The sequence below is a fragment of the Podarcis bocagei genome, assembly GCF_964188305.1.
Source record: "Podarcis bocagei genome assembly, chromosome: 7".
NCBI lineage: Eukaryota > Metazoa > Chordata > Lepidosauria > Squamata > Lacertidae > Podarcis > Podarcis bocagei.
The window spans coordinates 35051776-35065200 of NC_138132.1; the positions used below are offsets into that span (position 1 = coordinate 35051776).

Below are 13425 nucleotides of genomic sequence, written 5' to 3' on the forward strand. Positions count from 1 at the left end.
GTATAAATAAATAAAATAATAATAATAATAATAATAATAATAATAATAATAATAATAATAATAAAATTAACACTTTCACACATCTTGCCTCTCCTTTAGGTCTCCAGGGAAGCCCCAAGCCACAGCTGTGGGTTCAGCACAGAGCAAGACAAGCCTCTCTGTCCAGCTTCCAGCCCAGCCAAACTCACCCCCACACAGCACCGCTTGGCCTATTGTTCTCCATCCTAGGATGACCCTGGCATCCAGCCAGGAAAGGTGGGGAAAGGCCCACCCCAAGATGATGGCCTGGGCTGCTCAGCCAAGTGCCCATCATCTGTATCTCAACAATGAGCTCTGTTGCCATGGAGACAAGTGGGGGGCTTTTCCCTCCCTCAATGGGCTGGATGTCACATCACCTTAGGATGAGAGGGGTAGGGTTGCATATAACCTCGGTAAGATAGTCCAATGGGATTCTTTTCATCATCTCCCCAGTATTGCAGAGGTTGAGGCCAAGAGAGAGGAAGGGGTGTTTGGACCCACAGTGCTCTCACTCCCAGTTGTAGTACAGCAACCCAGCTCCCTGCTAGCTTCACCTGTCCCTGGCATTTTGAAAGCAAGCTCTGAGGTGGCTCCTCTTCATGCCGCTTCTGCATTGCCTTCTCCTGCCAGCTGGGACTTGCCAAGCACGAGCTAATGCAAAAGGCAGCTCAGGCTTGTTTGCTTTCTGTGCTCAGCCCCCTAGCTCCATCGACAGCTGCTTTTGCCCCTTCTGCAGTATGAAACATTTATGAAAAGCAGAAACACTCTGCCAGGGAGCTTTGCAATTGCTTTCGCTGGAAGCACGGGGGAAGGAGGGCCGTTTCAGGTGAAGCAAGCAGGCCAGCAAATCAATGAGACAGCAAACAGGATAATTTACGTCCTTCTCTGGGGACGAATTTTGCCTCTCCCTTCCTACTCTCCAGCTTCCTGGCCAAAGGACTTTCTGGTTTCTTGTAGACAAGGGGTGCACAGAGGGGTACAAAACAAAGCTGTTGAACAGACAGCCCTACAGAAGTAGCTTTGCAAGCTGACATATTCTGCAATAACTTATTAATTGCTTTATGTTGAGAGCTTAGGCAGAAGGAACAAATCTAAGGCTCCCCCTTCCATTCCTATCAGCCTTCCACTTATTTGGTATTATAGGGGTTTCCGAATGAGATGGTCTGGCTTCCAGGCTGGCTCGCCATCACTTCAATCCAGAGCTGACAGGCACCTTCATGGGAGGGAACATGCTTATTGGAATGGAATACTTCCCTAGATAGCTCAGCTGGTAGAACACGAGACTCTTAATCTCAGGGTTGTGGGTTTGAGCCCCATGTTGGGCAAAAAGACTCCTCCATTGCAGGGGGTTGGACCAGATGACCCTCGTGGTCCCTTCCAACGTTAGGATTCTCTGATTCTCTGAACACAATACTCCACTTTTGCAGGGATGTTTTGAGCTGATCCTACACAATCTTGGTGCAACCTGGTCTTGGACTACAGCTCCCATCAGTCCTAGCATCATGTGACGCCTGTTGGGACCGATGGGAATTGTAGGCCAAAACCTCTGACCTGATGCAGCAGGGTGAGGAAGGCTGCTCTCTCCCCTGAACTGAGTTGCAGGGCTGATGATTTGGCCATGTTAATCTCTCCAAAAAAGCCTTCCTCAAAGAGGAGAACCAGCACCAAGGCCTCGGTTACAAGCACAAGGCAGCATTTCCTCTTGAATCTAGTCTTTACCAAGAGCGTAGAAATGTGTCCTCTTTTCGGAGCGTGTTACGGGAGCAGAGATGGGTCATTTGCACTGCCGCCCTTTCCTGCTACAGCCGTCACATCGTGTTTGCAATGCGCAAGCAGAAAGCCTGCCAATTCAAGCACACTAAAGCACGGAGGCTGTTGTGGGAAATGCTGCCATCCCCTCCGTTTGTCACCGGTGCCCAGCCTGGATTCTGAGATGAAGGAATTTTCCACTGCCCTCCTCTTCCCTTGTGTATGTGCCCTGCCAAACAAACACCTGCTTTTTGCTTGCTAGCAGACAGGGCTGCCTTCCAGCCCCTTCACACAAGTGACGCTCCAAAACTACTTTGCTTAAAACAGAATTGTATAACCTTTGAGGTCAGCCAGCCCACCCTTTGACTTGCCACCTGAAATAATTCCTCTGGAGGTTATACGTATAACAGGTAGGCAGTGGACTACAACTCCATCATCCCCAGAAAGCACGGCCTATAATCAGGGGTGGCTAGGAGGGCAAACATATTGGCTACTACTAGTCTATCCCGATGGGCAACTCACTGGTGCAAGCTGAGCAACTATAGGTAAAGGTAAAGGGACCCCTGACCATTAGGTCCAGTCGTGGCCGACTCTGGGGTTGTGGCACTCATCTCGCTTTATTGGCCGAGGGAAAGTACAGCTTCCAGGTCATGTGGCCAGCATGACTAAGCCGCTTCTGGTGAACCAGAGTGCCCGGAAATGCCGTTTACCTTCCCGCCGGAGCGGTACCTATTTATCTACTTGCACTGTGACGTGCTTTCGAACTGCTAGGTTGGCAGGAGCAAGGACCGAGCAATGGGAGCTCATGCCGTTGCGGGGATTCGAACTGCCGACCTTCTGATTGGCAAGTCCTAGGCTCTGTGGTTTAACCCACAGGTGCCACCCGCGTCCCTGAGCAACTATAGATATTAGCTATTTGGAGAGCCTTTGCTGTATTATCCTTGTGGCCATGAAGCCTCTTGGTGCTATTGGTTGAGCTGCTGTGAGGCCATGGAACGTTCATATTTGCTGTGTTTTGGTTGATTTTAATCTGCCAATAATTAACTTTATCAGAAATGTTGACAGAACCCTAAAGACTCCACAAAACAGCCTGAGATAGAGGGAGTGAATAATTTCCCTCATATTCATTCCCTCTAATGCGGCTGATATTTTATAACACTTCCGTCACCATCATGCCTGTCCCAGTTATTTTGTTTTCAGTTGACGGCGAGGAATAATGTTTGTTTCTTCAGTTGTGATATAAAAATATGTACAAATGCCAATAATAGACCTTGACAGAATAACACCAAAGAGACAGCCAGAGAAGGTCTAAAGCAGCCTTCGCCAACCTTGTGCCCTCCCAATGTTTTGGACTACAGTCCCCTTCAGCCCTAGCATCATATGGCTGTGCTGCTGTGGCTGTTGGGAGTTGTAGTTCAAAACATCTGGTGGGCACCAGGTTGGGGGAGATAGGTCTACATTTTTAATGAGGAGACAACTAAGGAATGACATGGAACATTCTGCGCAAATCCAGACTTCATGTTTGGGGTGAGATGGGAGCTGGCAGGCGCTACCTTTTTATTTCCAGCTGCACTCCCTTGCAGACCTTGGCCTGGTTAAGGGAGCTGAGTCAGCCACAGCTCCTTGGGCAGGGCCCCAGGCGGTTCACGGTTTGCCGCAGGAACAAATGGTGTTCAGGCGATACTCCTGGTTGCCCTTCTGGAAGGCAGAGGGACCTGTGATGCTTTTTCTCCTCCTCAGGGGTGATCGCCCTGTTCTGCAGGCAGTACGACATCATCAAAGACAACGAACCAAATAACAACAAGGAGAAAACCAAGAGCACCTCAGAAAACAGCACCCCCGAACACCAGAGCGGGGGCCTCCTGCGTAGCAAGGTGAGAAGGGCCAGGAATTGGGGGGGGGGGGAGAGGCAAGGCAACCAACCTCTCTAAAAGTAGCCTTTGCTTTGACTGGAGCTGAAAGTCCATGTTCTGCCTCTGAACACACAGCCACCCCAGTGATGCCCACGGGCACCATGGCAGACTCAAAAATACCCTGGTGGCTGCCAAGGTCCCATGCCCCTCCTGGATTTTTTATTTTAAATTGAGTTTAAAGTTTTACTTTTAAATTGAGATGTATGCACCTTGGTGTGTGTGTGTCTGCTTCCTGCTTTTTTGTCTCTGTTTAATTTGCTTGGGGCGATAGTCGCGCCATCTGAGATCTCAATATCTTGTGAGATTTCAGTGAGATCTCTCAAGATCTTTCTGGAAATCAACACTGATGTTGGCAGAGGTGGCGGAGCGAGCAGTGTGCCCACAGGGGAGCTGCTTCAGGGGTTTCTGCCACCCAAGGTGGCTCCTTCACCCTGCCTCATGGGTGGGCCAGACCTAAGTCACAGCACAACCTTACCCATAACAACCAGGTGATAATCAACAGCCCATCCCCCCACCAAAACACCCGTTGGATCCTTCTCCATCTCTCTAAAGTAAAAACCATATTTAGAGTATGGCTTGCAGTATGTCAAGTGCATGATGTGTTGAGACAACCCACAGTTGTTGCAGCAGCCATCAAGTCCTGAGTTAGTCCAGACATGACAGTATTGACATGGATATTGAAGACCCCCAAAGCTAGTGTCCTGGGGATTCTCCACACCACACCAGAGACCACTTCTGGCCGCTCAGCCAGGAAGGCAGCTGGGCGGACACCAACAAGAACACTGTCCTGTCCCTGCAGCCCAATACAATATACAAACCCTCATATCCAGCTCCTAGGTGGACTGGCCAATATGTGCCAAGTCAGTTATCTCAGTTCAGTGCTTCTGTAGGCACTGGCCAGAACCCTGGAGGGGTTAACATTTCCCTGAGCAATCAGTTCAAAGGCTTCTGGCACCGTTTCCATTTTATTTCTGGAAAGAACAGAGCTAGAGAGACACTCAGGTTTTCAAAAACAGAAAGCGAGACTCAAGGAAGGAGCTTGGAATATCCACCAGGTAGGGTGGGGGATGCTGTCAAAGGCCAATGCCAACTAAGGGTTTGCCTCTAATGGACCAAACTTCATAAAATCTTCTTCACCTCTACTAATCGTGATGATGCTTCCAGCTTCCCTGTGCCGTAGCCATTTGCCCTTGCCAGCCATGACCCTGCATCAACTTTCGACAAACCTCCTTCATGTTCTGCTAACTCTGCTGTTGAAGGAATTATTCATGCCACAGCGACAGTCTCTTCAGTAGCAGAAAAAGTCACTTAAGGACACATAAGGGCCCCCCACCATGTTGGAAAACCTCAGTGTGTTAATCAAAGGGACAATGACAATTGCACAACTCCAGGTGTTTCCAAAGAAGAAGAAGAAGAAGAAGAAGAAGAAGAAGAAGAAGAAGAAGAAGAAGAAGAAGAAGAAGAGGAGTTTGGATTTGATATCCCACCTTTCACTCCCCTTCAGGAGTCTCAAAGCGGCTAACATTCTCCTTTCCCTTCCTCCCCCACAACAAACACTCTGTGAGGTGAGTGGGGCTGAGAGACTTCACAGAAGTGTGACTGGCCCAAGGTCACCCAGCAGCTGCATGTGGAGGAGTGGAGACACGAACCCGGTTTCCCAGATTACATGACTACCGCTCTTAACCACACTGGCTCTCAAAGGAAGTCAGAAAGGGAGATACTTTCTCAGGGCAGCTCCAAGGGGGTCACATGAATTCCCCATTGACGCAACTGGTGAGCTTCACCCAGTCTTTCTGGTCTGGTGCTAAAATGCTGAATCGAGAGTTTTTTTATTGATGGCATTTTGCTTTGGCTTGACTGTATGTTGTAAAGCTGCCCTGGGAAAGAAAAATCTTCAGAACAGGAGAGTATAAATCTATTAACAAATAACACTTATAAGTCTTTGGAAGAGTCTCTCTCTCTCTCACCCCCCAAGAGAGAAATAGGAGAAATACTCCTTCAAAGATGGTGCCTGCTGAGATGCATGCAACATCCCAAAACAATAGAAACACCTTTTCTTCAGAATTAGAGTTATTAACTATAGTGGCCTTCCCCAGTTAATTTTGGACCACAAGTTCCATCAGAATTGCTGGAGGGCACCAGGTTGGCAAACACTGATTTATACAGATTTAGTGTGAAAGGTGGATTGATTGCTTATTCCTTGTATTTCAGATAGAAGTGAAATACAGACCATCTGTTTAATCCTTGCTTCACCTCCAGCCCTCAGACTACAGATTTTCCATTTCTCCCAGGGTGTATTGACTTCACATTCCTGGGTACCTTATATTTCTCTCTTTTTCTCTCTCTCTCCTCTAGTTTCCAAAAAACAAGCCCTCAGTGAATATCATTGAAGCATGACAGCCTGATGGATGGACTCCGTTTCTCCTTCTCTGTCTCTTTCCCTCCCTCCCTCCAAGATTTGGCAACTGGGGAAGTGAAAGGTTTTCAGAGCTGTTTGGAAAGAGTTCTGTTCAGCTGCTGCAGACTGTAGCACAAGCCTTTCCTTCCATACCCTGGAGGAAAAAACCCAACAAGCCCATCTCCATGTGGGAAAGAAAAGAAACTCGGTAATGTACTGAGCTACAGCATACTTTGAACTAGGCTGTGTCCCACACACCAACAAATGGGCATTTGCTGGTGGGGCTAGGAGGAGCGTCATCTTTCACCTTGACTGTCTGTCTCTGTCTTGTCCTGAAACATTCGTCTCTTGGGAAATGCTCTGGCTCATTCCTGGTTTGCTTTCTTCTTACCACAGCTCAGTTTTTCAGTAGGAAATGCTATCCTGGATTCCAGACACGACTGCCTCCATCTCTTCGTGACAACACTGGAGAACGCTCTGTCCCCTCTGACCACAGACCAAACCAATGACTTTGGCTAGGAATCCCACGCAGACGTCTTGCCATTTGTGCTTTAAGTAGAAACAACTGTTTGCAGGCATTCAATTTTGTGTCTTTAATACAGTCTCTGGCAATCTGGTGCCTACCAGCTATTTTGGACTACAAGTCCCTTCAGTCCCAGCTAGCCAACAAAGTGAGCTGTCATCCCAAACAGCTGGTGGGCATTAGGTTAGCGAAGGCTGCTTTAAACAAAGAGATAAAGAAACCAGAAGCACACATTTTTCCACCTGGACTCTCAGGACTCCGCTAGCTGCTTATTATAAGTTACTTAGAGCAGTTGTGAGTTTCTTATTTCCTCCCAAGTTTTGGTGTATATTTAATGTTGTTTCTCCAACTGGATAACCAACAGAGAATGCAAAAAAACCACACACAAAAACCTAACCCCAAATCTTCCAGTTCTGTAGAACCGCAAAGAGATCTGACGATGACTATAGACAAGAATGGTGGAAACATCTGGTGTTTTTCTCCCAGGGTGAACCTCATCTAGGCTGCAAACTTGTTTTGGTTTTATTCCACTTTATTGTTATGGTTTTTCCAAAGAATCCTGGGAATACTAGTTTGGTGAGGAGCTGGAGATTATACAAATTCTGAAGAACCTTGCTGAGCCAGGCCTGAGGTGTGGTCTTGGGAGTGGGAAACCTGTGGCCCTCTAGATGCTACTGACTACAACTCCCACCATCCCTGACGGATGGCCAGGCTGGCTGCAGGGGCTGATGGGATCTGCCATCAGCCAACAGGTCCCAAGTCCCTGGGCTACCTAGTTGGGAATTCACTCAGCCCGGAGCCGATTAAGAAGCCCACAAGCAGGGCACAACTGTGGTGGTGACCCACCTCTCTTACTGGCCCCTTGTAGCTAGTCCTGCCTGTGGACATGGGGGATTGATTTTATGCCTGTAAAGCTAATCACCACTGAGAGCTTGGCCCCTCCATGGATTCCCCCAGTCCTTAACTAAGGTGATGAAAGCTGGTGACCACCATTAGCAGATGCCTGGAGTGAATTATTCTCTGTGTGAAGAAGCCCTGCTTTCTTTCCCCTCTGCTAAAATCACTGTCACTTTTATTGGATGACCCTCTAGTTTTAGTGCAGGGAATTATCTGTTGCTGATGCCAAGGCCCATTATCACCAAAATTGATAGATGCCAACTACGATTCCCAGGGGTTCCCTGGAAAGCAGGAAATGGCTGTGAAACCAGTTGTAATCTGCTCTTCGGATCTGCGCTTATCAAACCATTTCTTCTTAGCCGGGGTCTGATGTAATACGCCCACAGTGTGCCAAAGCAGCTACACTTCGATCCTTGAAAACAAACAAACACACCAATTTAATTCGCATTGTGCCAAGATTGCTTGATGCAAAGTCTAGCACCTTTGTATAGGGGAGCCTTGCACCAACATAGGATGGCTGCTCTGCAAGTCATCCCAGCAACTTTGTCAGTGCAGGGGTGGATTTGGAGCTCTCAAATTTCAGTGGCACCCTGTGCAATGCTAAAATTTGGCACCCCCCCACCTCTTGCACTCATTTCTATGGTACTGTTGTGGCATCCCTTGAAGTGCAGTGTCCAGGGCGACTGCACTGCTTTTCAGTGCATGAGAGGTCACAGAGGCCAAAGGCTCTCAGACAGGAGCTGAAATTGGTTGGAGAGGGGAAAACTCCATGTAGAAACTCACTCCAACTGTCCAGCAAAAGCTCAAAGTGGTTCGTCCTCCTTTATGGATGCTGTTGGGTTTAGGGGGTGGGCTGTGGTTGTTTTTAAGGGGGCTGTAAATTATGAATTTTGTCATTACTTAGCATCACTGCCTTATTGTGTCTTATCAACGAGACTTACTTTTTTTAATCCCTTAAAAATGTCTTTTACAAAATCAAAATGTCAGAATCATCAATTTGGTTCACTTACTTGAACCTGACCTTTCCTTTCTCAGAGCAGTATTTTGGCCTCACAACAACCCTGTGAGGTAGGTTAAGCTGTGACACACCTAAGGCCGCCAAGTATCCTTCATTGCTGAGCAAGGATTTGAATGTGATATGCACCAGGAATATGTGCATGATCAATGCATGTAGCAGGGGGAGCTAGACTAAAAAACCAGGCACAGTTCTTGTGTGTAGGAAGCCATACGAGTTCACCAACTGGAAATTCAAAAAACTTGCCTCATTTTGAGTTGGAGCTCTGACCCCAAACCCATCTTATGTGCTGTAGGGTAGTCATCTCACCCACAGTATAACAAGGGCAAGGCATATCCTAGATTCTCTTTTCCATTGTTTCTTTCTTGCCCCAAGGGTTAATCAAAATGCCAGATTCCTGCCTTGGTCTTTCCTGACAGAAAGGTGGGAGAAGTGGTGGACAATTTTCTGCAATTAATAAGTTTTTCATGGTTGAAAATGGACAGATCTGTGCATATGGCAATGCTGTGGAAGGTGATAAGGGAGGAGCAGGAGGAAGATTCCCCTGTTGTGCTTCAGTATTAGGCCCTCTGCATGTTGCTCCAGGAAGCCTTGCATCCACGCTGGGAGAAGAGATGGGCTTCTGATTGCTCAATCAAAATGCCAAGTTGGCTTGGTCTGAAGTTTAATTCCTCCTCTGCTGAGCTCAATAACTGGGAGTTCAGGGGAGTTCGGTTCCACGGTTGGCCTGGTTCACACATAACACTAAGCCACAATTTATTAAACTATACATTATTAACCATGGTTTTTGCTTGACCATCCTAATCTTGCCAAGCAACTTAATGATGGTCAACTACCAGCAAACCATGGATGTTGGCTTACAAGCCTTGAATAGTTTTAACCATGGCTTTGGTGTTATGTGCACACCCAGGACCCATCCTTAATCATGGTTTGCTTTGCCCCATCATTCAGACATGTGGCAAGTTACAAAGGCGTGAGGCAAGAGCGGGTGGAAAACATACTAAACTTTGAAGAAACAAATTGTGGTTTGAAGGATCATCTGTGGGTTAAATCACAGTTAACTGTTTCTTAAACAAACAATGGATTAGTGTTTTATGTGCAAACTAGCCGGGAGGGAGGGAAAAGGGCTTGTATGCATAGTGATTACCAGACAGAGCTGTGACCACAGGTTGGGATGCCACTGTCTTCCCTGGCCCTGCTCCTGTGCATGTAACAATAATCCTGCCCCCACTCCACATGCCCAAATTAATAAGGGATGTATTATTTCTTGGCACATTGATAAAGCCATGGAATCCGTTCCACTTGCTAAATGTCTGCATGTCAGGCTCAAGGCACAGGAGACAAGGAAGAAGAAAGGGAGAAAAAGGAGTCATTTAGACTCCGATCTCTGCTTCAGATTTTACTTCAGTCACAAACTCCGTGTCTGGCTTGAACAAGACACTAGCAGCTAGCTCACTATCCTTCCCCTCAACCTCTAATTGGTTGCATAGGGATAATACTGGCCTTTTAGAGGAGTATAAATTGGGAATCCCCATGTTGAGACTGTGTGCATCACTTAATGCCCGTTTGTCAGGGGAAAGAGAGAGAGGCTGTTCTCCTCATACCCTGCTTTGGGGCTTCTCAGGGGCTTTTTGCTGGCTCACAGTGAGAGACAGGCTGCTGTCCTGGATAGACCCACCCTGGAACCATCCAGCAAGGCTCTTCAAGCCCACCTTGCAGGGTTGCTGTAAGGACTGTGGAGATAACAAGTCTGACAAGTGCTTTGGTCTCTCTAAAGCATGGTATCAATGCTAGGTAGTGTTCCTAGAGATGATGTCTCCATGATGACATCAATGACGCCTCCTTTTTTTGCATTGCTGTGTTTTTCCTGCTTCCAGGCCCTCCTCAGTACCCCTCATCTCTGCCTTCACTGAGCTCAGGAAGGGCCTGCTCATCTGCAGGTGGAGAAGTCTAGTTGCTTCAGTTTCTGTCATGGTGTTAATGTGCCTCTTCAAAATTGTGTCCCTTCTCATCGGTGACTAAGTCAGCGCCTGCTCTAAAGCTTCCAACATCCACGCAAAACCACTTGCAACCAGCCCCTCCCATCAACTTCCACACAAGGTGCCGGCAGATGGCATCCCGCACCACCCTGGTGCTTTCCAGAGGTTTTGGACTACAATTTCCATCATGCTGGCTGTAGAGTGCTGAGGACGCTGGGGACGCAGCTGGGCTGACAGGGGCTAATGGGAGTTGTTGTCCAGAACCACCTAATTAACAGCTACTCACAATGTGTTGCAAAACAGAGGAAAGGCCTCACTCCCCTCAGTTCTTGCCAAAACAATGGCCGAGAGCAGATTGTCTGCCTTGTTAGACACAGAAAGGTTGTTACCTGTGATAACAGTTTTGAGCAATAAACCATGTTTTTAAATGTACAGTGACAGGAACATCTCCTTTGAGTGTAAAGAGATCGACATTTCGAAAGGTCGCCGATCCTCAGTCTGGCCTTGTGAAAAACATGATATATTGGGGTTTGGGGTTTTTTGCATGGGGAGATGGGAGCTTTCTTAGCCAGATTTCGAAGTGTTCATTTTCTGAAATGGCAGATTCGTGGGATGAGACTTTCCCAAAATAAGCACACAGTAACACCTTGTACAGGAGTTCTTCGGATCGTACAGTTTGAGTTAGCAAGTAGCAAGGGAGGCTTCCTGCACTAAAACAAAAACAACTCCCTGCACATAGAAATGTAGCTTTTCAGGGCTAGCCTAGAACTTCGCTCTCTGATATGTTCACTTCCCACAGGGGCACAATTTTTGAGATGGGGAAGCATTTCAAACATACCCATAATCTGAACTCCATCCCGAGAGTTATCTCCCCATGTAAGACATTCCCCACAGGTTTGATATTGCTCTAGTTATTAGGATACTACAGTTTGCTCCCATGATACTCAGCTGTTTCTCAGGCCCCACCCGCAGAGGGAGTGAAAGTAGTTTGGGACTGTGGTTTGATTTAGCGCTCCATCTTTGGCTGCTAAAGGAGAGCCTCCTTCCAGCTGGACTCCTGAGCAAGCAGTGGACATTCAACCTAATTTGGCTACTGCTCTGTGCTCTGTTTGTGGTACCGAGTTTCCACCAGTGTGTGTGCCCCTTGTGTTCCAAGGGCTGCACAGCGACTTCCCTGATCACATCCTTTCATGGCCAGTGCCAGGTGTTGGTTGGGTCAGGCAGAGGCCAGTGGAGGGCCCGCCAACAGCCATCTTAATTTCCTGCTTGTCTGCCAAAAAGGCTGCGAGCAGGGCTACAAAGCAAGAGCTCGCCTCTCACTTCCTCTACACCCCAGAGGGGAGCTAGAGAAAGGGGCACGGGGTTGTGACTTCACTCAGAGGCCCCAGAAGCTAGGAGCAGCACAAAAGAGACAAGACGCTGTCTCTGATCTTCCCAGTACCATGGCTTCCCCCCAACTCTTTTAGGACACACTGTGGAAGGGGGAGGGCAGGATCTCCCATGGCTCATTGGGAACAGGTGAAAGCAGGAGGGGGAGAAAATAAAGAGCGGCAAGGGGGATGCTGAGGGAAACCTGTGGTCCTCCAGGTGTCATTGGGCTACATCACCCATCAACCCCAGACAGCATGGCCAATGGTTAAGAAAGATGGCATCTGGTCCTGCAACATCTGGTGGTCAAAGGTTAGCCAGAGCAGCTAGGGCAGTGATGGCCAAACTTGGCCCTCCAGCTGTTTTGGGACTACACCTCCCAACATCCCTAGCTAACACTGGTCAGGGATTATGGGAATTGTTGTCCCAAAACAGCTGGAGGGCCATGTTTGGCCATCACTGAGCTAGGGGGTCCACTGATGGATCTTACTTCCAGACCTCCTAGAGTATGCCCTCCATATTACAGTATTTCCATCCCCCTGGACAGCATAGTATGACTTGGGAAGTCTCATTCTGGCACATCATCCACCACATGCCTTTGGAACTTCTTGTCAGGACTTCTGCACAGGTCTGACACACCTTAAAGCAGTACAGCTTCCCCTCCCACCCCCTCCCACAACTAGAACCTAAAGTGGGAAAATGGATGTCGAGACTCACCTACCCTTTCCACGTTCAGCATCCAAATTGGCATCCTGCGAGTGGTAAAGTGTTGGGGTGTGCATATGAGTATGTGCGTGATATCATTATCCCCTGTAATTGCAGCCTTTTAAAATGTGCGGCAATAAATGCCATTAGCGAGAGAAGAAACAAACACAGGCTGAAAGCAATTCCACGCTTCAGAGAGATGACTGTCAAGCGATCAAAAAGCACCCTCAGACTCTCTGCAGAGAGATCTTTAAAGCAGAGACGTAATCAGAACATGCTGTAGGATACAACAGAGCTGGCTGTATGTGGGGAGATTTCAGGAAGACAGAGATAAAACGCATTAAAATGAGATCCAAGGTGGTACTGCATTATTTGAGAAGAGTATGGACTGAACCACAGGAATGGTTTGTAAGGGATCATGGTGGAGGACGTGCACCATACGTAGAATGTCCCAGGTTCATTCTCCAAGTAGAGTCTAAAGACTCCTGCCTGAAACCCTTGGGATCTGCTGTCGATTGTTGTTCGAATAAGGGTCTCACTTGGTATAAGGTATCCTATGTACCAGATTGACTACAACATAATGCTCTATGGAAAATGGTAATCTCTCTCACCTGCCCCGCATTTGTTTCCAACAATTGCCAAGCTCCAGTTCAGAATGGACATCCAATTAAATGTCTTGGCAGGTGGGAAATCCAGATTTCAGCTGTGAGTGATTTTCTGTCCCATTTCCAGCTGTAGTGCAAATTACATCATTAGAATTCGCCGCCTACTTCCAGCTTTAGGAGCGCATGTGAATGCAATGAAGGAGTGAACTTGCACAATACGGGGACTTCATTTGCAAGCTGGTGCCTCATTTACTG

At 47.7% G+C, this 13425-nt stretch overlaps 1 protein-coding gene across 1 annotated transcript in view; it reads left to right on the top strand.

Annotated features, from left to right (window-relative positions):
• The window catches only part of FNDC5 (fibronectin type III domain containing 5), a 36489-nt gene extending 25565 nt beyond the window's left edge, over window positions 1–10924 (top strand). Inside the window, exons 5-6 of the mRNA XM_081203935.1 lie at window positions 3508–3641; window positions 6036–10924. Coding sequence (XP_081060061.1) covers window positions 3508–3641; window positions 6036–6077 — 176 coding nt within the window. The 3' untranslated portion in view covers window positions 6078–10924. The remainder of the gene's footprint in view (window positions 1–3507; window positions 3642–6035) is intronic.
• The last annotated feature ends 2501 nt before the right edge of the window (window positions 10925–13425 follow it).